Source organism: Pipistrellus kuhlii, unplaced genomic scaffold (assembly GCF_014108245.1).
Source record: "Pipistrellus kuhlii isolate mPipKuh1 unplaced genomic scaffold, mPipKuh1.p scaffold_m20_p_3, whole genome shotgun sequence".
NCBI classification, from domain to species: Eukaryota; Metazoa; Chordata; class Mammalia; order Chiroptera; family Vespertilionidae; genus Pipistrellus; species Pipistrellus kuhlii.
In genome coordinates, this window is record NW_023425529.1 from 151,219,635 (window position 1) to 151,246,312 (window position 26,678).

The following is a 26,678-nucleotide window of genomic DNA, read 5'->3' on the forward strand; positions in this document are numbered from 1 at the left end:
TTTCATACTTACATTGTTAATTTACATTGTAGCTGTCCTTTCTGAGATTTAATTACAGTGGGTATGAGTATTGTTAATAATGTATGGTTCTGAATAATAATTGGAGACAAAATTTTGTGTCATAATTATTGCACAGTTTTTGTTGAGGTACACAGATTGTAATTGTAATGAGACTGAGAAGTTTGAGTTGACTATTCTGCTATTGTGGAAAAGAGTGTAGTTATCAGGAATGATTTCCTATTGAGTCAGGAAAGCAGCAACATTACTGAATCATAGGTTTTTCTCAAACATTTCTCATTCAGGCCAGTTATCTTTAGTTATCTATAAGGCCTACTGAGTTATACAGAACAGTATATATGTATCATGTGAGTTTGTCTCAGAATAAACTTTGGGCATAAGTAGTAATATAGCTTTTAACTCTTATTTAGATTGTCCCCTTGTCTGATGACCTTTTTTTCTATTGCACAAAGAGTTGAGTGACAGTTATTTCTTTGTATGAATAACATTTATTTCTTTTAAATATATTTTATTGATTTTTCACAGAGAGGAAGAGAGAGGGATAGAGAGTTAGAAACTCTCTATGAGAGAATCATCGATCAGCTGCCTCTTCCACACCCTCCAACGGGGATGTGCCCGCAACCAAGGTACATGCCCTTGCCCAGAATTGAGCCCGGAATTGGGATCTTTCAGTCTGCAGACTGACGCTCTATCCACTGAGCTAAACCGGTCCCGGCAACATTTATTTCTTTATGAAATCCTGTTAACTGGTTCTTAGAAGGAGGATTTATATTTATTGGGAATATTTTTATTTATTCTTAAAGCAGGAATATCTAAATCTTGGTTCAAATGAGTAAATTCAAAAGTTATAGGACCTCCTTTGAAAGACAATATAAATGTTAATTCATCTATTCCCCTGAATGAGGAATGTATTTCTTTTTCATTTTCAAATCATGAAACATGAAAGTATGGCATTTTAGAATCTTGAAGCTTTCTCAGACATAGACTTCTTGGAACATAAATCTTTAATTCAATATAGTGACTTTGGCTTGCCAGTGTGACTCAGCAATTGAGCGTTGACCCAGGAACCAATAGGTCACCTGTTTGATTCCCAGTCAGGGCACATGCTTGGGTGGCTTGATCCCCAGTAGAGGGTGTGCAGGAGGCAGCTGATGGATGATATTTCTCTCTCATCGATGTTTCTATCTCCCTAACCCTCTGCCTCCTCTTTCTCTAAAAACCAATAAGAACATATTTAAAAAAAAATAAACTTTGCATTTTGTAAATATATCTTTTATTTGATGAGAGCAAGGCTTCACAAACTCAGGAAAGGAAACTACTCTCTTTTTTTGGTCAACATGCTTTCTAATTTGCAGTATTTTTCACATAACATCTTGTTTCCTTTTTTTTGTGGCTATCTTTCTAATTTGCAGTGTTTTTCACATAACATCTTGTTTCCTTTTTTTTGTGGCTATCAATTCCAAATTTATCTGCCCTTTCTATAATTCTTAACTTCGGATTAAATTCACTCCCCCCCCCCCTTTTTTTTTTTTACCTTACCACTTTTAAAATTTATCTAATAAATTTCACCAATATCCAACTAATTTTTAAAGCCAGTGGCTTATTTTCAGTTGTCTTTGACCTTTTAATAGCACATTAAGTACCGTGTTTCCCCGAAAATAAGACATCCTCTGAAAATAAGACCTAGTGCATGGAAAGATAAGACATCTCCTGAAAATAAGACCTACCGCAACTTTGGGAGAAAAATTAATATAAGACACTGTCTTATTTTCGGGGAAACAGGGTACTTTTGACCTCCCATTACTTAATAAAATAACTGCCCCCTTGAGTCCTAGCATCTACTCTCTTCCGGTCCTTTTTGACCTTATTTACTGTCTACGCTCCTTTCTCAACTTTATTTCAAGTGCTTCCTCTAGGCTAGGGGTGTCGAACTCAATCAGAGAAGGGGCCAAAATCTAAAATCCAGCCTAAATCGCGGGCCAAATGGTTTACTGAACAGTCATAAACTGTCATTGTGATGGAAACGCAGAGGAGTGCAGTGATGACAGCGCGGTGTGGGCCAGATTGCAAGGCCTGGCGGGACGGATTTGGCCCGCGGGCCTTGTGTTTGACACATGTGCTCTAGGCTGTCTTGTCCACTCCCATGACTTCAACTATAGTTAATGTCTGTGGTTTGTTTCCCAACACTCTATTTCTAGTCCATATTACTTTCCTGTAGCTATGAGAATGTTTACATCCCATAAGCTTGTTTCCTTTTTATTATTAAAAAAAAAAACCAAAAAACTGGTGGTTAACATGAAAAGAACTGAATTTGGTTTATAATCCTCTTTGGACCTTAGTTTCTTTACATCTAAAAGCAGCAGATCATCTAAGGGATCTTCTTACACTAAAATGCTGTTTTAGGCTTCTTTGGGTTTATTTTTAAAGAATATTAATTTATCCATATTAATTATAGAAATCAAGTGATAACCAATGTATTCATTTGATTCTAAGACCTATTGAGAGGTGATTATGTTAAGAGTAATAAAAGTGATTTAGCAGAGAGGAAGTTAACAGTTAACTCATTTGGATACATATTTAGAATATAGGCTTTACAGATTATATAGTTCACTAGAGGCCTGGTGCATGAGATTCGGGCCTGCGTCCTAGTCCTCTGGCAGTCTGGAAGCCCTCTGGGGATGTCTGACTGACGACTTAGAGGAAGGGGCCTAAGCTGGCAGTCAAACATCCTTAGTGCTGCCACAGAGGTGGGAGAGGCTCCCGCCACCACCACTGCACTCCTCAGCCATGAGCCCAGCTTCTGGGCTTCTGGCTGAGCTGTGCTGCCCCTGTGGGAGTTGAGCATCTGTCAGTGCACGTCATAGCAACCAGTTGTTCTGCTTTTCAGTCGATTTGCATATTACCCTTTTATTATATAGGATTTCCTTTTCTTTTTAAATGGAGAAGTTACTTGGTTTGTTACTTTATTAGGGAAAATTAAACGGCAAGATCCTTGACTAGTGCTTTTTATTACTGTGACATATGACCTGAAAAAAAATTAATCTCTTTTGTAATGTGGTATTTAATCACATAAGAAGAACAACTCTTTATATTGGAGAAAGATATTTTACCAAATAGCAGAAACATGTCACAGGAAAAAAACTTGGATTATTGGTCAAAAATAGGGTTTGGGTTAGGTTTTTTCCTATTGGTCTTCCTGGTGCTAAGAAGATTCTTAGTTAGTGTTTATCGGATTACTTTAGGCTGTTTGCAAAAGAAAATGAATTTAGAATAGGGAAGGGCTGATGGCCACAATCTCCACAGGCTCACTCAAATGCTTGCTCCCACTAATTTTGCTCTGCAGCAAATAATAGTGATGAGATGAATATAGTTATTTTTGTAAGGATCCTGGAAGTTTAACTTCAAACAAAAGAATGTTGGGTTTGGACCACCAATCCAGAGTGTAAATTAAACCAAAGGGAGCTATATCTAGCTGGAAAATACTTTCATCAAATTATTTCAAACAGTAGCTGGATTTTCTTTGCCTACTGCCTTGATTAACATCATGATTTACTTGCTCATGAATTAAATCCAAAAAGCTAAGTCAACGATATATTTAGATAAGGCTTGAATATGAAACATAAATTGGATGTTTTCTCCTAGTACTTCATGAAAATGTCCTATATAAGTTTTAAAAATAAAAATAATTAATGTATTAGAATACTTTAGAATACTTAATTATGTTGCCACAATAAGATCCCACAAAAGAGTTTTTAAGGTTTATTTATTTATTTATTTATTTCAGGAAAGAAGGGACTTGATAATATACAAAATGTCCACTAACTCTAGGGATAATTAGTAAAGTGAATTTAAGGAGGTTGAAGACAAAAAACTTCCTACTCATAACATGTCACTGTTTATGTTGCTTAGTGACCGCAAACTAGCTGATCGGAAGCTTTTCCTGCGCACGCTCCGAAGGTAATTGCGGTATAGCATGACACTAATGACTCGAGCCTGAAATTGTTTTGAAACAATGTAGTAGAGAATCACATCCAGACAGGTACTGAGGTTCATCAAGAAGGTGGTAAAGGCTCCCCAGGGACTGTAACTGTTCTCATCCCCTGCCAACATCAGGAAAGCAAAACAGATGTGGAAAGGCATGAAGCAGACGATCACCTGCACCAGGAGGGTGATGATGATCCTTATAGACTTCTCTTTGACTTTTGGTTTGAGCTTCGATGTCCTACCATGGAGCAGACTATGAATAATGACCAAGTAGCACCCAATCATGATGAACAGAGGAATCAAGAAAAAAAATATAAGTCGAGTGAAGTTCAGTATGTTAATAGCTTTTAAGTGGATGATGTCAGAAATCTTCAGGCAGGTGGCAGGGGTGGAGGCTTTATCAGGGTCTTCATAGAGCAGTAGGAGTGGGATGGTGGTTATTAGGGTCATTATCCAGACTCCCATACAAGCTAGCACGGCTTTGCATGTTTTTTTAAGTTCTTTGGCATATTTCGGCTGCACAATGGCCATGTATCTGTCAGCACTAATAAAAGCAAGAAGCCATAGGGCAATACTCGGATAAAACACCGTGAGGGCCCCGAGAATCTGGCAGAAGTATTGGCCAAATGGCCATTCACCTTTTGCATAATAAAACATCCGAAAAGGTAAACTCATTATAAATATTAGGTCCAGCAATGCCACATTCATCATATAGATGGTTACAGTGGTTCTCTTCTTGGTGGAACAACTGAAAACCCATAAGGCAGTGACATTAACGAATACTCCAATTATGAAGATACAGCTGTAGAAGACGAGGGCTGCAATTTTGTATTCATCTGGGTATGAGCTGTTAGAAGAGCCAGGTTGAGCTTGATTGTGAGAGGTGGTCATCTTATAGTTGTTGGTGGGCATGACCCTTGGAAACTGTAAAACAGTTGAGAATATTAGGAGGAATAAAACAGTTGGCTGAAAAATAAATGTTAGCACTCTCATACTTGGCATGCAGTGGATTCTAATTTTGGGAGTACTTTATATTGTAGAGTCAATATATGTGTCTTAATATTTAGTAATAAATACATTTCCTAGGTATTAATACTAATCTGTACTAACCGATGAAAGTGGTATGGAGTGTTGTAATTTGCACCGGCAAACTTACTCATGTCTCTTTCCCTGCCCACCTCTCTTCCCCTTGAAGAATAACCTTTATGATATTTTTCTCCTATAATTGGGTAGCTATTTCTCATATAATAATCATTCCTTGATTAGAACTAATTGGGAAATGGCCATTCTGAATTTTGAATCTTACAGTTTACTTTGCCACTTTTTAATCATCTTCATTCTGTTTAAATATTTTGTAATCCAGATTAGTAATATCAAAAAATGAATTTTAACTTATTAAGTACAATTTTAATGTATAAAATATGTGTTAGAAAACTAATAAAGGAACCATATAACTAGTTAATTACTAAATATTCACAGTATTTCTCACTTGAGATCAGAAACTTTCCCTTTTTACTGGTATATCTCCATAGCCTAGTGCAGGCGTCTTCAAACTACGGCCCGCGGGCCACATGCGGCCCGCAGAGGAGTCTGATCCGGCCCGCCAGGTTTTTTGGGCAGTGAGCGCAGCCGAAGTGTTACAGTAGGAATTAGTAGTTCATATAGTCCGGCCCTCCAGCTCTCTGAGGGACTGTGATCTGGCCCCCACTTTAAAAAGTTTGAGGACCCCTGGGCCCTAGTGAGTAAGTTGTAGCTATTAAAAAAGTAAATATTTACTGAATTGATGGATGAGTGAAGGAAGGAACCTTTGATGAGGTGACCCTCAAAAACTGCTCTCTAGTTTGTCACTGAAGACTTGTTTAGTTGGCCATTAAGCCATGTTTTATTTTTGTCCGTGGTAAATAATTCTTCATAGCATTAGGTTCTCTATAAATTTCATAGGTCTTGAGATATCAGTGTGTTGTGCCGTGGAGTACAGATTCAGAACTTTACTCTTAGAGCAATAGATGAGCAAGTTTCTAATTCACAGTTGGGTGTGTCTAAAACTGAGTCTTGCAGATGGTGTTTACAAGTGTCTTTGAAGTGGATCTCACTGTGTAGATGTGCACAGAAAGCAACACCTTGAGAATGAGGTATTGTTGGTATAGTAACTTTCATGTCCTCACTCTACCTAGATACAGAAGTTTAAGTGTTATTTATCAAATTAAAAATTAAAAAGGAATATTAAACACAAGTGGTTATTAATAAGACATCACTCAATAACTTTATGTGTATGCAAAAACTAATTCCCATCACCAAAAAAAGTTCATTTCTAATGGAAAGGAGTTTAGTGATGGTATATCACTGATCCCCCTCAGTGTGAAACTTCCTTCACCCATGATGCAGTGCTAACACCAGGGATTTTAAAAATAGAGTCGCTACAAAGAAATGGAACCTTGTGGCAGCCCCTTGAAATACAGAGGTGTAAGAAGAGTTTCCTTCAAAATGTCACTTTGCAGAGTGGGCTGTCTGTAAGTCAGCCCTGTTGCGGGGGTTAGCAGTGTGGTCAGTGGCATCATGGGCTGTTGATAATTTAAAAATAATTTGAATACTTGCTGATATGAGTTTGCTTTCCCCCTTCCTCCACTTCTCCCTCCCTCCCTTCCTGATTAGTTTGCCAAATATTTAGGTGAAATATTATTTTGGGATAAATTTCTATATGTTTACTGGTAAACACCTGTATTAATTAAAATATCCAAATATTGATGTGACTAGAATATTAATTGATATTATATGAGAGGAGTACTACATAGAAAAACTAAATCTTCAGGATCATACAAAGGAGAATAATTTTTGAGGCTTAACTCTTATTTTTAACTTACAGTGATTTTTAAAATAGTAGCAATTGTAATGTATCAATAGATGAAATTTTGTATCCTTTTTTCTCTTTTAATACTTCACCCATCCTTATCCCCAAATTTTGTCATATAAATTCTGTAAATACTTATAAACCATTTGTTGAGTAATCCTCCCCCACTCCCCCTTCCAGTGGGCTCGAACTGCTTGTATGTCACCAACACTTGTATTCATTTGCTTAAAGTTGAAAAATTAAGCATGACACATTTTTTTAAAGGCATTGCCAATATAGATTGTGCTCTGCACATGCAGAAATATTTTTGGATAAATATTGAAAAGCAATTGTTTTTTAAGTCAACATTTAAAAAGCTTTCAATTCCATGATTATCTATGGTCTTTCTTTTCTTAAAAGCCTTTAAGTACATTTTGTGAAACATTGTAATTGAAACCAAGTGATGGCTCTTAAATATGCTTATGATTTATTATTTCAACATTTTCCTTAAGTTGATCAAAATTGCATTTACTGTTAATGTAAAAATTGAAAATAAATGAAAAATCATATTAATAATGCAAGAAGATGACACATAACTCATTTCAAGGTTCTTCACCAACACGGTTTCAGTAATGTGTCACTTAAATAAAACAATAATTTTGAAATTTAGTAAGTACAGCATTACTTCCGATAATCTGCGATGAAGTTAATAACATGCAACTTACCTTCTGTCCATCAAAAAGCTGTATTAGAGAGGAACATTTTTCGGTATATTCAGGTCTATAAAAGAGGTATCCTTGAGTTGCTTCTCTTTCTGGAAGTGATATATGTAAGAAATTGTATATTTCTTTGTTTTAGGCCCTTCTGTTGCTTTAAAATGTTGTCTCAAATATAATTCTTGCTATAGTTGTTACTCGTTGCTGCTTTGTCTCTTTCAGGAAGTACTCTCTGAAATAAGGCTTTTTTTTAGCTTCTGACTGGATGTGGTTTTTCTCTTTCACAAATGATTTGTTTGTGAAGCTATGCTGAGCATAAGCTTCCCATAAAATGATACTGTGCATTTAAGAGAATTATATAAAAAGGGGAAAATGTCTTCACTTTTTTACTTTGATGCTTCAAATCTGCATCATCTATTGAAAAAGTATGAGATTTGATGTTGAGTAGATTGGGATTCATGGTATAGCTTTTTTATTTTCTAAGCTGTGTGACTTTGTCTGGTTACCTACCCACTCTGAGCCTTTGTTCCTACTTAGTTTCTATACAGTTAAAATAGATAATACCCACTTGAAAGAATTGTGAGGACTTAAAATCAGAAAAATCCCAAGAGTTTAACATAATACCTGGCATTTAGGTACTCCTAAACAGAGTTAATCCTTTACCACAAAGTTCCTAGAATAATAAAATATCAATTTTTTACTGTTAAAACATTTTTAAATGGTTAAATTTGGATACTTAGTTATTTACTTCTGCTTTGCATAAACATATATGCTTTATTTTTAAAATCCCAGTGCTTTGTGTCTCTTTTCTGTCATGTGGAAGTCTAAAAATAGTTCCTTTTGCATAAATATCCCTGCCAACTGCTAAGAAGGGACTATGGCAGTCTTTAGTGGAGTAATTTACATGTTAGGAGTATTTTAACCTAACCAGGGAAATGAAACCAGTGGAGAGGGAAGTGAGCTATCCAATCATTGCCTGCCTAGTTATATTAAAGTTTTTACTTTCTCTCTTCTTAATTAAAAAAAGAAATCATCATCTCATTTGGTTGTCCTAAAATTTTAATTATCTTTATATTTGGTTATACTTGACTAGTCAACTTCTGTAAAGTACATATACTAAAAGGAACTGTATTTTTAATTTAAGACAGTTTGAAAGCCCATGCTTTTTGTTTTTATTTCACCCCTCAGACAAAATCATAGTAAGTCTTTGACTTAAAACTTTATTTAAATCTATGCCTTTGGTGATTATTTTGGATTAGGATAGCCTGTCAGAATAATGAGTTTTGGAAGTGTAGGCAACAACCAAAGCAACTATTGCTTGTGCAGATGAAGATTGGAGCTCAGAGAAGAAGGCCATGACTTGCTGAAGAACAGCCCACAGGCCCAGCTTCTTCGGGGGCTGAGTTCCTCCCATTTCTGCCCTATCTGCTGTAATAAGTTCTTGTTATGAGGTGATTACATTGATTATTCACTAGACAGGATCTGTTCATTGCCGAATTAAATTAATCAGTTTTTTTTTATACATGGAGTTATATTTCATATGCAGTGTAGGAGAATTTGATAGGAGATAGGAATCTTTTGTTTGTAGAATCCAATCTTGTCATTACCTTAAATTCATTTAGCCTGTGACAAGGTTTCTAATATTAAGTATTGATTAGTATTCCCTGTGCTGTTAAAATCAAGAGATACATTGATGGCATATCGTTTTAAAACTTGAGTTGTCATCCACAGCGAGATTCTTTCCTCTGACCTGCCACTGTCTCCAAGAAAGGAAGGAAGGGGCCAGAGAGGAAGTCCTAATAGCACAGCTTGAGATGGCTCTGCTGCTACTCGTTTCCCACTTCTTTTCCATTGTATTGGGTCGGCAGCTAAGTAATTGCGGGTTTCACACACATATGGTTCAGTTGAATTTTTAGGTTTGCAGACGTAGTACAAATGTAAAACACATTTTGTTATTTGGTAGTTGGCTATTCAGCTGTTAATCAGTGAAAAAAGTTTTTTGATCTGTTTTGTAGTTTTCGTTTGGCGTTCGTTGAAAAATGGAAAATCAAAAGGAACATTTTCGTCATATTTTGCTTTTTTATTTCCACAAGGGAAAAACGCATTGCAAGCTCATAAAAAGTTATGTGCTGTTTATGGTGACGAAGCCTTAAAAGAACGGCAGTGTCAAAATTGGTTTGCCAAATTTCGTTCTGGTGATTTTTCACTCAAAGATGAAAAACGCTCTGGTCGTCCAGTTGAAGTTGATGACGCCCTAATCAAAGCAATAATCAATTCGGACTGTCACAGTACAACACGTGAGATTGCAGAGAAGCTTCATGTATCACATACATGCATTGAAAATCACTTAAAACAACTTGGCTATGTTCAAAAACTCGATACATGGGTTCCTCACGAACTGAAAGAATCACAGTTAACGCAATGCATTAGCAGCTGCGATTTGCTAAAGAAACGTAATGAAAATGATCCATTTTTAAAACGACTGATAACTGGCGATGAAAAATGGGTTGTTTACAACAATATCAAGCGGAAAAGATCGTGGAGCAGGCCAGGTGAACCAACTCAAACAACATCAAAAGCTGATATTCATCAAAAGAAGGTTTTGTTATCAGTTTGGTGGGATTACAAAGGAATTGTCTACTTTGAACTCTTACCACCCAACCGAACGATCAATTCTGATGTCTACATTGAACAACTAACGAAATTAAACAATGCAGTTGAAGAAAAGCGGCCCGAATTGACAAATCGAAAAGGTGTTGTATTCCATCATGACAATGCAAGGCCACACACATCTTTGGTCACTCGGCAAAAATTAATGGAGCTTGGTTGGGATGTTTTGCCACATCCACCATATAGTCCTGACCTTGCACCATCTGATTACTTTTTGTTTCGATCTTTACAAAACTCCTTGAATGGTAAAAATTTCAATAATGATGATGATGTCAAATCGTACCTGATTCAGTTTTTTGCTAATAAAAACCAGAAGTTTTTTGAACGTGGGATTATGATGCTGCCTGAAAGATGGTAAAAGGTCATTGATCAAAATGGGCAATACATTACAGAATAAAGTTATTTAGTTCCATGAAAAAATTGTCTTTGATTTTCTTTAAAAAATCCGCAAGTACTTAGTTGCCGACCCAATAGCATTCGGGACCTTCTGCGTGTGCTCTTTACCTTTCACATGCTCTTCCATCCGGTGACATTCCTTACCACTCATTCATTCCCACCTCTTGGCTTGACCAGCTGCTACTGATCCTTAAAGTTTTAGTTTCAGCGATGCCTTATCTAGGAAGTTATCTCTGACCTCTGAAGCTGGGTTGCTTATTCACCCCTGTAAGGTTCCTTAGCACTTGGTACTTACCCTGAAGTGGAGTGTGTTTGTATTATTATTGCATATTTACTTGCCTTTTGTCCTGTAGTAAGTTGAGGTCCTTGAGGGTTGGCATTATTCTATATGTATGCGTATTACAGATTTTTAATAAATATTGCTTGAATGTGCTACTGGAAAAGTAGGTGAGGAAATGGAAGGTTGAGAGAGTCATGGACAAATTACTGAGCCCGGTGTCAGCCTCAGGGACACTTTGACCAGTCATATGAGAGACCTGCCAATCACAAATCAGATGTAGAGACTTAGGCAAGGAGAGCAGTGGCCGGGACCTTTCTCTCCTTCTCTTCATGCCCCGGTAGCACTTATTCTCTGTGTTACTGGCTCTTCATAATAATTATTTTGTTGGAAAAGAATTACAGTGAAGAAAATCTTCCCCAAACTGACAGCAAATAAACAGTGGATTAATCAAGAATTAAACTTTTGTGGTATCTAGTTTGCTTCTTTAATACTTGAACCTACCGGTAATTAATTTTTATTCAAATAGAAGAACTTAACTCATTTAGGGATCATCCATGCAGCTTTAATTTCCTCACTTATTTGGAATCTAGTGAAAAAGAAAAATTTCACCTTGCAAAAGAGGGAGTGTACATATTCTGGGGGACTACAGAGTTCCCTTCATTCTATGAAATAACCTGTTTTTAGCTTTTTAGCTCTATTTTGAATTTTGGTTTAGATGGTAAAAGCCCTAAGGGATTTTCATTTTAGTGCTTGAGCCCAGTTTGAGTGACTATAAAAATTTAATTTAGTTAAGGCAATTTTATATTTCTTAGAAAGGACATTGTTAATAGATTTACACAGTAAATCCCCATTATAAAACATGCTCCTATGTTAGAGATTTGTCTATGCCACAGATATAATTGTATTTCCTGTTCTTAACATATTTCTCTCTACCAAAGCAACTTATAGCTATAATCTTACAGCCCAGTTAGTATGAACCTCCTGTCCACTTGACTTCCTGAATTGTATTTCTTCTTGGCAATTTGCAAACAAGATGAACCCAGTCAAGCAAAGTGACAGATAATTTAAATTAAAATAGATCTAAATCCGCAATGAAAGTAGAGTTCCCTAAAGATATTAAAGAGTCTCTCACTTAGAGGAGCTTATGAGAAGGCTTCTGCATGGCAGTGTAGTCAGCCCTGGACTCACTGAAATCTTTCAGGACCCCAGGCCAACAATTTGCAGTGACATTTCACTGACTGACTAGTAATCCAGAGTCTCTGGGACAGGACAGGTGACTTGAGTAGAGCTCTCTGGTTATTGTGACATACATGGCCACCTTCTGAGGACTCTGGTCTTACAGTTAAAGGAGAGTGATATATATATATATTACTCTCATACATACAGAGAGAGAGATGAGTGTGTAGGGAAAAATACCTGGTAATGTGAGAAAGTAGCAGTTTAGAAGAAAAAAATATTGTGGAGAGTCAGGATTGGTAAAGAAACATACATTATTGACTTACTTAAATCCAAAACCTGTATACTAGTGTGTGATTGAGGATTTTAGTATACAAGCATCTGTATACAAAAAAGTAACTACATGTCTATACAGTTGAAGGCTGTTGATTTGAGAAGAGTTATTTAGAATTTTTCATTATCTCTGCAGTTATTCGTATCTGTATTATCAGAGGTGAAGAAACGTGAGACAGTTCTAAGTGCTTTAAATGTGTCATCATTGAATTTAATCTTTATGCCAACAGCAAAGTATGTTGAGGACACCATAATAGTATGTATGATGTAATCCAGGGCTATTTACTCTTGATTCTCAGATTCTGAGATTGTGTTGTCTTGGTTATAGAGCAACTAGGAACTCTTATGCATTGCTAGTGGAAAGTTTAAATTTGAAGAACAATTGGATATTAAGTACTACAATGAAAATATATGTGTCCTATGACTCAGATTCCACTTCTGGATTGAAATGCATGTTCCTCTGCACCAGGAGACATATATAAGAATGTTCCTGGAAGCATTTTTCCATAACTCCAAGTTGGTAACAACCCACATGTTCAGCATCTGCAGAATAAATAAATTAGGTGTTGTGTAGACACTCAATTAAATGCTTTTCCCAAACAAAATCATACAGAAGGCACCTGCAACAATATAGTGTTAAATACAAAAAGCCAGCCATGAAGGAATTCATATTGTATGATTCCATTTATATGAATTTCAAAAGCAGACCAAACAAATAAAATGCTCAGGTGATAAAACTTTTTGCTGGCTTGCAGGAGAATGTAAGAAGGGGGCACCTGGGGAGAACTTCTAGGATGTAGGCAAGTTCCACTATTGACCCAAGTGCTCTTTACTCTAGTGTTTGTTCTGTGATAATTCTCTAAGCTGTATATTTATGCTTTGTCTTTGTGTCTGTGAGGGCTAGATAGATAACAGATGGCTTAGTTAAATTCGAATGATTCAAGGAGGACTTATTTATAAGGGTCTAATGACAAAAGAATGAAACTTAATGACAAAAAGGGAACCAACCTTTGGCAAGACCCTTAACCTTGTTGCACCCACCATCATCAAGCCTGGAAAGACTAAGAAGGGAGAGGTTATTAGAACCTAGAAGGAGGGACCCTTATGGGAAGGTGGATAATAAGCCTGAGGTTGCCTTGAAGGAGAGAACCCAGGAAATAAGTACCCTGGCCTCAGGCCCCTCCTCACTTAAACCTCCTCCGGGGCTCTCGTTAGCAGAACTCAGTGAAAGCCAGGGGGACTCTGTACCCTCAGTCTCTGGGAGAGAGCAGGGTGGAGAAGGGAGAAGAAGCAAATGGATTGTCCAGCATGCTGCACTTTTCTGTATGTGTTACATTTCATATTCAAAAAGGTTTTTAATTCAAACAAAACCAAACAACAGTAAAAACCACCTTTAGGCTTTGAGTTTGTGAAAACTGTATTTGTGAAAACTGCTTCTTGTAAGCTGTTTCCAAGAGTAATTTTTTTAAAACACCCTCAGGCTCAGTTCTTATGAATCATTGCATTTCTTACAGCTTGTGTAAAATACATGTTTTAGACATCATATATTATTTCTCCTTGTCTCTCTCCTTCCTGGTATGTCTGTCCCCTTTTTTCTTTGCATCATATTTAAAACTTTCCTGAGAATTTCAGACTGGGAATGGAAGCTCTGCCTATGCTACTAATTAGTTACCTGAGTTATCTTTTGTAAAAAGTTGGTTCATTTCTTTGATCACCACTACCCCCAACTGGAAGAAATGGGAAGTTAGACCAGGCTTTCTTGAAAGGCTTCCCACCCTTCTAAGCAACAGCTCCCATTGCAGCGCATGTTTTATCTTTGTCTTTCTTGGAATTTGTGTAGGATTGGAGATGAGAGATATAAGATAGGACTTGGGACACTCTGCCCTAACAGCTTCTGCCTGGAAGCCTTAATTCAGGAATCATTTCATGAAACCTCATCCCTGGGAGCCCTGACTATGTGTGTTGGTGTTGGAGTTTATTCTAAACTCAAATTACCCAGAGCCCTGGGGGTCCTGTTAGTTCCTGGTCTTCACCCTCCATTTATGTCTTTTATTGTGCTGTTGTTCTTTAGTATGCATGTTTTCACCTTATTTTTAATTTACCTCAGTGTATCCATCTTCATATGTTTGATTAAGACATTTATCCATTTCTGGTGGTGTTAAATTGTTTCAGCTAATTTGCCTACCTACTTTTAACTCTTTTTCCTTTAACCATTACATTGATATATGGTAAGCAGGAAGTGCAACTGTGAGAATGAGCTAGGTCCAAAATGGTCCATTCTTAATCACTTGATCTCCCACAGCCCTCCCAGGAGAGCTGTCACTCTTGGTGGCAAAGAACAGCTTGGAGACATTATAGTCAGCTTGCAAAGGAAAACATAAAAACTGTTTGGGCATTTCCCCCCCTTGGTAATAAAACTGTGCTGAGCGAGTTACTCAAAAAAGCTGCTTACCTGAACTCTCCCTCTTATGCTTAAAAATTAATCTAATACCAGTGACAAATGGGTTAAATTTTTGCGATGATGTTATCTTCTTATTGCTAAGCTAGCTTTTCATATGGACATTCTTCATGAGAAGTCTATGAATTTGGGTCTTACAGCCTTTTACCAGCACAAATCATGCAGTCTAAATAGGATCTTAACAGGAAAGGGAAGGAAGTAGGTAGTACCAACCTCAGACCTGCAGGGCAACCTGCTGGTGTGTGTGTTTGGACAGAGGGACTTGTGCTTGGTCTGCTTCACCTTGCCTTTAGTATAGGAATTCATTTCTTAACATTAATGTAATTTTTAATTTAGGACCAGTAATCATAGGTTTTTAGAACTGGGAGTTAGAGGTATCTGTGACTTCTCTCTTTTACACTTGTAGTATTGTAATTTGTCTCTTGAAAGTCCTCTCATCTCCCATATTACTTTTTGCATTTTGTCTTATTAACAAGAAAGTAGCACATCTTCTCTTATTTCAATGCACCTAGCATAGCACTTCACACAGTAGGCCTCAATAAATACTGGTAGGCTTATTGATTTGACTAATGTCTGTGTTAGAAAGCTGTGCCATGTCCCAAAAAGGAATGCCCATGTTTCGAAGTAGATATAATCACAAAGATATCAAACAGAGGAAAGACAAAGAAGAGATAGATTAGGGTTGACCAGGTAGAGGCCCGGGTGAAAGTGTTGGGGCCAGATAAATAATTGTTGTATGTGTATTTAATGTAGGAGAACTACACAACTGAGCATGAAATAGTTTTAGATTGCTCGTGTATGTTACCTAGTTTTCCCATACAGATTGACAAAGCTGCTTTGACATGACACTGTGCTTTTACTGCCACCTACAGGTGATTAGCCCTTCTGGGAACTCTTTACCTGATTTGAAGTCTTATTAAGATTAAAATAAAATTTTAAGAAACTATTAATTAGTGAAAGATAAAATATTTACTTTCATTTTATAAATATGCCTGTATTTTGTAGTATTTTGTGTAAATGTGTCCTCATTACTCTAAAACATTTTGGCTATAGACCATTTTTACCTTCATTGGAAGCAGCCTAATTTTTTTTACGAAATCATTTACCACTGAAGGACTACATATTCCTGGGCTATGGTCTTGAGACAGTTCTACTTTAAATGTTATTTGTGCCTAATATTCTACTAAGAGTTAAACATAAAGGTGACCTTGGAACAAATTTGATATGGTTTGATATGATAAAATACACAACATAAAGTTTATCATTTTAACCATTTAAAAAATATATTTTATTGATTTTACAGAGAGGAAGGGAGAGGGATAAAGAGTTAGAAGCACCGATGAGAGAGAAACATCCATCAACTGCCTCCTGCCCACCCCCTACTGGCGATATGCCCTCAACCAAGGTACATGCCCTTGACAGAATCAAACCTCTGTAAAACTTTCTGTAAAACTTTCAGAAAATGCTTCAGTCCGCAGGCTGACACTCTATCCACTGAGCCAAACAGTTAGGACCATTTTAACCATTTTTATAGTAGTGTTAAGTACATTTACGTTGTTTTGCAACCAATCTCCAGAACTTTCCTCTTTTCAGTTTGAAACAACAATTCCTCATCACTTTCCTCTTTCCAGCCCTCGGCCTCCACTATTCTACTTACTGTTTCTGTGAGTCTGACTACTCTAGATACCTCATGAAAGTGGAATCACAGTGTTTGTCTTTTGTGATTGGGTTTTTTTCAATTAGCATAATGTCCTCAAGGTTTATCCATGCTATAGAATATGTCAGAATTTTCTTCCTTATTAAAGCTGAATAATATTTAGATACAGATATGAAATATTTATAGATATTTTATCCATTCCCCATTCCTTTGCTGATGGACACTTGAATTATTTCTGCCTTTTGGCTATTGTGACTAATGCTGCTATAAACATCTGTACATAAATATCTCTTTGAGACTGCTTTTAATTCTTTTGGGCATATACCCAGAAGTTGAATTGCTGGATCATATGGTAATTTAATTTTTTAAATTTTTTGAAGCACCATCATATGGTTTTCCATCGTGGCTAAGCCATTTTATTATACATTCCCCACAGCAATGTATGTACAAGGATTCACGTTCTTTATATTTTCTGGGTAATAACTTCTTATAAGATGTATGATTTACAAATATTTTATCTTATTCCGTAGTTTTTCTCTTTTACTCTGCTTATGTTCTTTGATGTACAGAAGGTTTTGGTGGGGGGCATGGTTTTAGGTTCATACATTTATCATATTCTCATGATAAGGTAGATTTGAAAAGCTTTAAATTTTTAAATGTTAGAGTAAAATAAAATAGATTTATCTCAGTAAAATCTGAGTGTCCTTTAAGGTCTTTTCCCAATGATTTAATTTGCAGAGTATTTAGCTCCAGTGCTCAACACTTTCCTACATCCAGGAGGGTGTAAAATGGGGCAAGCAGAAGCAAGCTCTCTTCCAGAATCAACTTACTAGTGCTTCTTTCTTATGCTCTGAAAATTGTTTCTTTTATTACAATAATATGACATGAAAGGATAACATTTACTTTTTTATAGCGTTTTTTGTTCTCAGCTTATTCTGATTAATGTTTATTAATATCTGTGATTGCTTTGGAAATATAGCGTGCTTGCTTGCCAGAGTTGCAGATTACAAAAGCAATGAGGATATTTTAGTCATGGCAGAGGCTATGCTCTGTAACAAAGAAATCCTGAGCACAGGTGGCTCAAAGAACACAGATGTCTGTGTCTCTCTATAATATCCCTGGTGGGTAGGTATAGGACTCTCTTTCCCAGCCGGCGTAGAAAGAGTTCCAATTCAGGGTTCAGCTTCTGGAGAAGGGCCGCACACAAATGAAGAGACTTGAAGAAATTTAATTTGGCGATTTGGGGGGCCAGTCCAACTCTAGTGGGAGAACTACGACTGATCTGGCCCTGCCATCCCCTTTTATTGAGGCTTAACAGCTGCTTCAACTTAACATAATCTCAACTAAAGGTTTAAAGCAATTGAGGTTGTTGACCAGCCTTCCTGGCTTCCTGTCAACATCTCTTTCCCAGCTGAAAAAGATTTGGTTTCCAGCAGGTAGGCAAGACTGCCCTAGGAATTCGTCAGAGATTGCGCTGGCTGGGCAGCTCTGCCATCCTCAATTTGTGCCCTCCAAACTGGCTCCCATTGTTCCCACTTCCAGCCAACATGGAGGGATGAGAAGGGAAGTGTAGGATAAGGAATTGCTTTCTCACCAGTCCTTTGAAGTTGTAAATGTCACTCTTGCTCATACACCATTGGCAAGTACTTGGCCATGTAGGCACAGTTCGTTACAGGGGAGTCTAGGTTCTTAGCAAGGCAGCCAAATCCCTGGAGATAGGGAGAAATGGATTTGGGAGGAACTGCTAGCAGTTGCCTTCGAAGAGGAATAGCCATAACCCATTAACTGGCTTAGCAGCGTGGAGTTATGGGCTCTGCAATCAACGTATATAGTACTGATAAGAGAGAGCTTCGAGTCTTTCTCTTCAGTCTCAAAATCAACTATGGAGGCACTGAACCGCAGCATTGTTTGGGCAGTCATGTGTCTGGAAAAGCCAGGAATGTCAGTGAAGTGGGACTATGATGCAACTGCCTGTTAATACATGTGCTTATGGATGCCATAGGTTAGTACTACAGGGCAGCAAGCCTGACTCTGGTGGACCCTGAAAAGGGCAAGATGGATTCCTGCCACATGAGAAACAATTGAGAGCAGGCAGTGCTTATCCTGGAGGGGAGAGGATGGGGCAGGAGAATAGTCTTCCACTATTGAAAGTGCTTCTCTGTGAAAGAGGAGTTAAAAGTGGTGGGGTTGCGGGGGAAATGGCCAAGGATGAATTAAGATTGCAGAGAGATGCTATGGGGCTTGGTAAGGAATAACTCTGTGTCTCAAGGCAAAGTGATTTCCTGGGGAAGTGCTGAATTTCAGACACTGAGGAGGCAAGCAGTGGCTGGGAAAGCACCAAGCAGGGATGTTATCCAGGAAATCCACACATTGGGTAGCAGCAGGAATGGCATCCTTGTGAAAGTCCTTTAGTCCCTGAGCATCTCAGATTCTGTACTCTTCTTTACTCTGGGATTCACTTGAAGGCTTAGAGAACTTGTGAAATTAATGAGTCCAGCAGATTTCCCCAGGAAGTTCTGTGCAACCCAGTTTCAGTACAGCAGAACTCATTTTCCTATTGTTTTTTTTTTTTAAATAACAATGGCATAAGTCTCCATCATTGGTTGAATGAAGAAAATGTGATATATATATATATATATATCTAACATATATCATTGGAATTTCTATTCAGTCATAAAAATTAAGGGAATCCTGCCATTTGCAGCAACATGGATGGACTTTAAGAGCATTATGTTAAGTAAAATACATCATTCAGAGAAAGACAAATTCTGTGTGATTTCACTCTATATGACATTTTAAAAACAAACCAAGAAAACAGAGCAAAACCAAGCTTTTAGATGCAGAGAACAGATTAGTGGTGGTCAGAGGTGGACGAAATGGGTGAAGGGGTCAAAAAGTACAAATTTCCAGTTATAAATAAAAATAAGGAATTCCCAGAGATGTAATGTAGAGCATAGTGACTATAGCTAATAATACTGTACTGCATATTTGAAAGATGTTAAAAGAGTAGATCTTAAAAGTTTTCATCATAAGAAGAAAAATGGTAAATATATCTGGAGATGGTTGTTAACAAAATTTATTGTGTTGATCATTTTGAAATATATACAAATAATGAGTCATTATCACACACCTGGAACTAATATGTTTTATGCCAATTATAACTCAATAAAAATAAAATAACTGGGCCAAAGCCGATTTGGCTAAGTGGTAGAGTGTCGGTCTGCGGACTGAAAGGTCCCAGGTTCGATTCCAGTCGGGCATGTACATTGGTTGCGGACACATCCCTGATGGGGGCTGTGCAGGAGGCAGCTGGTTGATGTTTCTCTCTCATCGATGTTTCTAGCTTTCTATCCTTCTCCTTTCCTCTCTGTGGAAAATCAATAAAATATATTAAAATAAATAAAAAATAAATAAAATAAATGGGACATAGCTCATGGCAATGTAGTTATACTAGCAAGCTATTGTATTTGTAAAATGAAGATATTTTTCTACATAATATAAATGATTGATTTTGCTTTCTTATGAGCAAAGGATATTGTAAAATCTTTTATGTATATACTTCTAGAGAATACTTAATAAATCCTTAAAGAGAAGCAGAATGAAAAAAAATCTTGACAACTTTAAAATAAGGGTAAGATGATAAGATCTAAATAAACATTTATAAAGTAATCAAAATAATTTTTATATTTTAATATATTAACAATTCTTATAGAACTTTAATGTGGACTATTTAAGCTTCCACAGCTCTTTCTCTTTCTGGAAGGGCACATCAACCATTCAATAGGATTTTCCTGCAGCTACACTGTGCACCACGAGATGGCAGCATTAGGCAGAACTTGATGAACGCTGTGACCTTACTAAAAAATTATTAAATGAGGCTCAAACAATGAAATTATTTTGTAATTAAATGAATAAGAGAGAAGTATTATAATTTTTGCTTGAACCGTTTGGATACCTTGTAACTATTTTTTAAAAACCCTTTATTGTTGAAAGTATTACAAAGATGTCACCCTTATCTCCCCCCTCCCCCCTTTACCCTGTCCTCCCCATCCCTGACTCCTCCCCAGGCCTTCACCCTACTGTTGTTTGTGTCCATGGGTTCTGCATTTTTGCATATAAATTCTTTGGTTGATCTTTTTTCTCCCCCCATGACCTCCCATTCCCTCTGAGGATCCTCAGTCTGTTACATGCTTCCATATCTCTGTATCTATTTTGTTCATTGGATTCCACATTTAAGTGAGATCATGTGATGCTTGTTTTTTACTGTCTGGCTTATTTAACTTGGCATCATAATCTCCAGTCTATCCACGTTATCTCAAAGGTTAAGAGCTTTTTATAGCTTCATAGTATTCCATTGTGTATATATACCACAGTTGTTGTTTTTTTATCCACTCATATACTGATGGGCACTTGGGCTGTTTCCAGATCTTAGCTATTTTAAATTGTGCTATTATGAACATAGGGGTGCATATATTCTTACTCATGGGTGTTTCAGGCTTCTTAGGATATATCCGTGGAAGTGGTATCACTGGGTCAAATGACAGTTCCATGTTTATTTTTTGAGGAAATGTCACACTGTTTTTCCATAATGGTGGTATCAGTCTGCATCCCCAACAGCAGTGCACTAGGGTTCTTTTTTCTACACATCCTTGCCACTATTTGTTGTTTATTGATTTATTGTTGATAGCCATTCTGGCAAGTATGATATGGTACCTCCTTGTCGTTTTAATTTCCATTTATCTGGTTAGTGATATTGAGCATTTTTTCATGTCTCTCGGTCATTTGTATGTCCTCTTTGGAAAAGTATCTATTCAGGTCTTCTGCCCATTTTTTAAACGGATTGTTTATCTTCCTTTTGTTGAGTTATGTATGAGTATTGTATATATTTTGGATAGTAACCCTTTATCAGATGATGTATCTTTGGCAATGTTATCCCAAACAGTGGGTTCCCTTCTCATTTTGATGCTGGTTTCCTTTGCTGTGAAGAAGCTTTTTAATTTGATGTAGTGCTGTTTGTTTATTTTTTTCCCTTGGTTTTTGTTGTACCAAGTCAGGAGTAGGGAACCTCTGGCCCTCGGGCTGTATAAGGCCCACAAAATCATTTGGTCTGGCCCTGCCAAGGCAACTGCAGGTGGGACTCAAAATTAAATTCAATAAATCTGGGAGCTTTTTCCATAGCAACATCCTATATAATAAAGAGCTAATATGCTAATTAGATCAGATGGAAGAACAGCCTTCTGGAGGACCTTTGGAATGACTGGTGGACAAGGCAGATGGAGCTGTGAGCAGCCCGGGCCATGAGGCAGCCAGGGCTGAGAGGCTGAGTCCCTTGCACAAACTTTGTGCATTGGGCCTCTAGTAAACTTATAATAAGTGAATTATATTAAACAAATGATGTTATAAATATCCAAATGGCCCTTGGCAGAAAAAAGTTTCTCCCTCTGCCCTAGGCAATGTATCTATGAAAATTCTGCTACTTGAGATGTCTGATATTTTGCTGCCTACATTTTCTTACAGGATTTCTATGGTTTCATGTCTTTTATCCATTTTGAGTTCATTCTTGTGTATGTTGTAAGTTGGTGGTCTAGTTTCATTTTTTTGCATGTATTTGTCCATTTTTACAGCACTATTTATTGAAGAGACTGTCTTTGCTTCATTGTATGCTCTTGCCTCCATTATTAACTATTAATTGAGGATAATGGCTTGGGTTGACTTCTAGGTTCTCTTGAGTGATAGATTTTTTTTTTAAAATATATATTTTATTGATTTTTTACAGAGAGTAGGAGAGAGTGATAGAGAGCTAGAAACGTCGATGAGAGAGAAACATCGACCAGCTGCCTCTTGCACACCCCCTACTGGGGATGTGCCCGCAACCAAGGTACATGCCCTTGACCGGAATCGAACCTGGGATCTTTCAGTCCGCAGACCGACACTCTACCACTGAGCCAAACCAGTTTCGGCAAGTGATAGATTTTAATAGCATTTAGCATTTAAAAAAAAATTATTGTAGAGAGTATTATAGATGTCCTCCATTTCTCCCCTTTTGTCCCCCCTCTAATCATCTCCCACCCCAGCCCAAGCCTTCACCTATCTTTTGTCTGTGTCCATGGGCTCTGACTAATTTGTACTTCTAAATCCCTTCACCGTTTTCACTCTTCCCCCAAACCCCCTCACAACTGGCAACTATTAAAATGTTCACTCTATCTATAAATCTGTTTCTATTCTGCTTGTTTATTTTGATTTTTAGATTAAATGGTTGATAGATATGTATTCATTGTTATTTTATTGTTCCTATTCTTGATCTTTTTTCTTCTTCTTAAAGAAGACCCTTCAACATGCATATAATACTGATTTAGTGGTGATGAACTCCTTTAGCCTTTTCTTGTCTACGAAGCTCTTTATCTGACCTTCAATTCTAAATGATAGCTTTGCTGGGTAGAGTAATTTTGGTTATTGGTTCTTGCTTTTAATCACTTTGACTATTTCTTGCCATTCCCTTCTGGCTTGCAAAGCTGACAATAATATGGATGCTGCTTTGTACATAACTAATTGCTTTTCTCTTGCTACTTTTAAGATTCTCTCTTTGTCTTTTAACATTTTGCATTTTAATTATGTCTTGGTGTGGATCTCTTTTGGTTCATCTTGTTTGGGACTGTCTGCTTCCTGGACTGTATGCCTATTTCTTTAACCAGGTAGGGAAAGTTTTCCATCATTATTTGTTTTTCAGTTTCTTGTTCTCTCTCTCTTCTCCTTCCAGCATCCCCAAGATGTGAATGCTAGTACGCTTGCAGTTGTCCTAGAGGCTCCTTACATTGTCTTCATATTTTTGGCTCCCTTTTTCTTTTTGTTGTTCTGATTGGATATTTTTTTGCTTCCTCATATTCCAAATCACTGATTCTCGGTGTCCTCTACTGTTGATTCACTGTAAATTATACTTTATTTCAGTTAGTGTATTCTTCATTTCTGCCTGGTCCTTTTTTATGTTGTTGACTTCTCACTGAGTTCCTTGAAGATCTCAGTAAGTTCTTTGAACATCCATATAACCATTGTTTTCAACTCCGTATCTGGTAGTTTTCTTTCTTTCATTTCATTTAGTTCTTTTGGAAATTTCTCCTGTTCTTTCATTTTTGACATGTTTCTTTGCCTCAGCATTTTGGCTGTTTCCCTGTGTTTGTTTCTCTGTGTTAGGTAGATCAGCTATGTCTTCCAGACTTGGTAGAGTGACTTTGTATAGTAGGTGTCCTGTAGTGCCCAGTGGCTCAGCCTGTCTAGTCACCTGAGCTGGGCACTCTAGATGGGCTGCTGTGTGCACTGCCCTCTTGTAGTTGAGCCTTGGCTGATGTTGGCATCACTGGGAGGGATTAACCCCAGGCCAATCAGTTTGAGGATTGGCTGTGACCACAGTAGAAGAGCTGCTGTGTAGGAGTCAACCCTATTGAGCAGGACTTGCTTCAGTGGGGTTTTGGTGCTCACTGAGTCTCCCCCTTGAGTGTGTCACTCATGGTGGTTGAAGAGTTGTAATCCAGCATGGTAGAATCTGATCATCAGGTGCACTTGTTCTGGAGCTTCCTGGAAGTTTTAAAGTCAGTTACTATCTGTGCCCTGCCAAGGCTTACCCAGCATGAGCTACAAAGCCATCTGCAGGTGGCTGTTACTTGTGATAGGCTTGGAGGTTCTAAGAGAGGCCAAGCTCTGAACCAAGTTGACCTGCAGCTAGTGCTGGTCCTGAGACCACTTATTGAGAGGTATGGGGCACCCTGAGGTCAGCTGCTGCTTGTTTGAAAGATTTTACCCTGTTTCCCAAAAAATAAGACAGTGTCTTATATTAATTTTTTCTCCCAAAGTTGCGCTAGGTCTTATTTTCAGAGGATGTCTTATTTTCGGGGAAACACGGTAGGAAAGTCCAAAGCATGAGGCAAGAGAGGCCAGTTATGGAAAAGCCACTTGAAATGGTTTGGACGAACCTGAAATTTGTGAGGGTCTCAGGGAATCATCATAGCAGGGTGAAAAGTATGAATCAGGTTGATGTAGTCTCAGATATGGTGCCCCATCTGCTGACTCTGAGGTGGGAAGGGCTCAGCAAAGGAACAATGGCCTCTGCCAGCACTGGTGTCTTGGAGAAAGCTGTTCCTCAAGGTCTTACCCTGATTCCAGACAAGTTAGTTCCTTCCCCAATGTCTCAAGTTCTTTCCAAGCTACTGCCCAAGTGAGTAAGTCCACGTGTGGACTCTCTAAGAGGAACTGCCTGGGACTGGTAACCTCCATGTCATTCAGCCACAATGCCCATTGGTTTTTACAGCCAGAAGTTGTGGGATTTCTGGTACTGGAACCCTGGGCTGGGGGCCTGGTGTGGGGCTGGGATCTCTCACTCCTCAAGGAACATCCACAACCAATATATCCCTCCTGATTTTAAACCACCACACATGGGTGTGGGACCAGATGGTTCCACGATTCTGTCCCTCTACCAGCCTCGATGTGTTTCTTCTTTAATATTCTAGTTATAGGACTTCTGTTCAGCTAGATTTCAGGCAGTTCTGAATGGTATTTTTTTGTATTTTAGTTGTAATTTTGATGTGGTTGTGAAAGGTGGCAAATCTCAAGTTTGCTTACATCTTGAACAGAACCAGCTTTTCATAGCATTTCTATATCAATAGCAAAAGGAATAGGTATGAGTACGCATGCAGTTGTCCAAGAGGCTCTTTACACTGTCTTCATATTTTTGGATTCTTTTTTCTTTTTGTTGTTCTGATTATATATTTTTTGATATGGAGATGGAGATACATTGGTCTGTACTATTTTTCCCTTTAAAAAAGTATGCAATCATTTACACATTTATACATTGTTCTATTACTTCTAGTTCTCAGATTATCAAATTCTCGTTTAGGGAGAATAATTAGTAGAATATTCTCAAATCCCATAAACTGAGTAAGCAGGAGACAAGAGTTTATACTTAGACACACAGTTATATAGAAATTGGTGGTTGATGGTGTGGACATACATATATGAGTTCTAAGGAAGGATAAAAATAAGGAACAGGAAGCTGAATTGTGAAAGGTGATTTTTTACTATCGAATATATTGTCTGTGTCCTTTTAATAAATTACAAAATTTACTGATTCTTTGTGGTAAATTATTTTTTGAATAGTCAGTGTTAGTCATTTTTTAGGAAGAAAAATAATTTCCACACTGGTGAAAGGAACATCTTGACATTTTCTTATGTAAGGTAACCACTTAGTAAATGTTTCAGCATGCTTACATGTGTGAATGAATGAGAAAATTCTATCTCATACTTTATAAGAATGATCAAATCCCTCTGATTTCCTCACTCTTCATTCAGCAAATATTTATTGAGCACCTGCTCTATGGTAGGCACTGTTTTGTGCTGTAAGGATTCCGCACTGAACAGGACACAATCTTTCTTATTGAATTTATATTATAATTGGGGTGGGAAGCCGTAACAAGGTAACATAATATACAGTATGTCAAATGATGATATATGCTGCGTAAAAGTAAGTCAACCAATCAACTAACCAAGCAACCAGCCAGACAACCCTCCAGTCAGCCAGGAAAGGGAATACCAACGTATGAGTGGGGTTGCAGTTTAAGAAGTAGACAGGAAATGGCCTCAGTAAGCAGGTGACATTTGAACAGAGACCTGGAAGAATCAAGGAGTGAGCCATATGGTGATCTTGGGAGATGTATTTTAGGCATAAGGAGCTACTAGTACAAAGACCCTAGTGCAACTGGGTAACTGAAACAGAGTGAGCAGGGAGAATAGTAGGAGATGGAGTCAGGAAGGCAAGAGAAGTCACGGCGCTTTAAGGCCAGTGGAGAGCCATTGATGATTCCTTGGGATATGGAGGTACATGGGTCTGCACTGTTTTTCTCTTTAAAAAAGCATGCATTCATTTTACACATTTACACATTGTTCTGTTACTTCTAGTCAGATTATTAAATTCTCCTTCAGGGAAGTCTGTTGCTGCTTCTTGTGGTTTGTGATTTTTTTTTTTTTAATATATTTTATTGATTTTTTACAGAGAGGAAGGGAGAGAGACAGAGAGCTAGAAACGTCGATGAGAGAGAAACGTCGACCAGCTGCCTCTTGCACACCCCCTACTGGGGATGTGCCCGCAACCAATGTACATGCCCTTGACTGGAATCGAA

The 26,678-nt window shown here is 37.6% G+C and overlaps 2 protein-coding genes across 3 annotated transcripts in view; one reads left to right on the forward strand and one right to left on the reverse strand.

The window, feature by feature from the left end:
• The window catches only part of UBAC2 (UBA domain containing 2), a 167,725-nt gene that overhangs the window by 34,198 nt on the left and 106,849 nt on the right, over positions 1-26,678 (forward strand). The gene's annotated exons all lie outside the window — the stretch shown is intronic.
• Positions 3,765-7,818, reverse strand: GPR18 (G protein-coupled receptor 18). Its single transcript, XM_036456289.2, has 2 exons — positions 7,555-7,818; positions 3,765-4,926 (listed from the first exon to the last, which is right to left on the reverse strand). Exon 2 carries the CDS (start codon positions 4,912-4,914, stop codon positions 3,898-3,900), a length of 1,017 nt encoding a protein of 338 aa, XP_036312182.1. The 5' UTR covers positions 4,915-4,926; positions 7,555-7,818; the 3' UTR covers positions 3,765-3,897.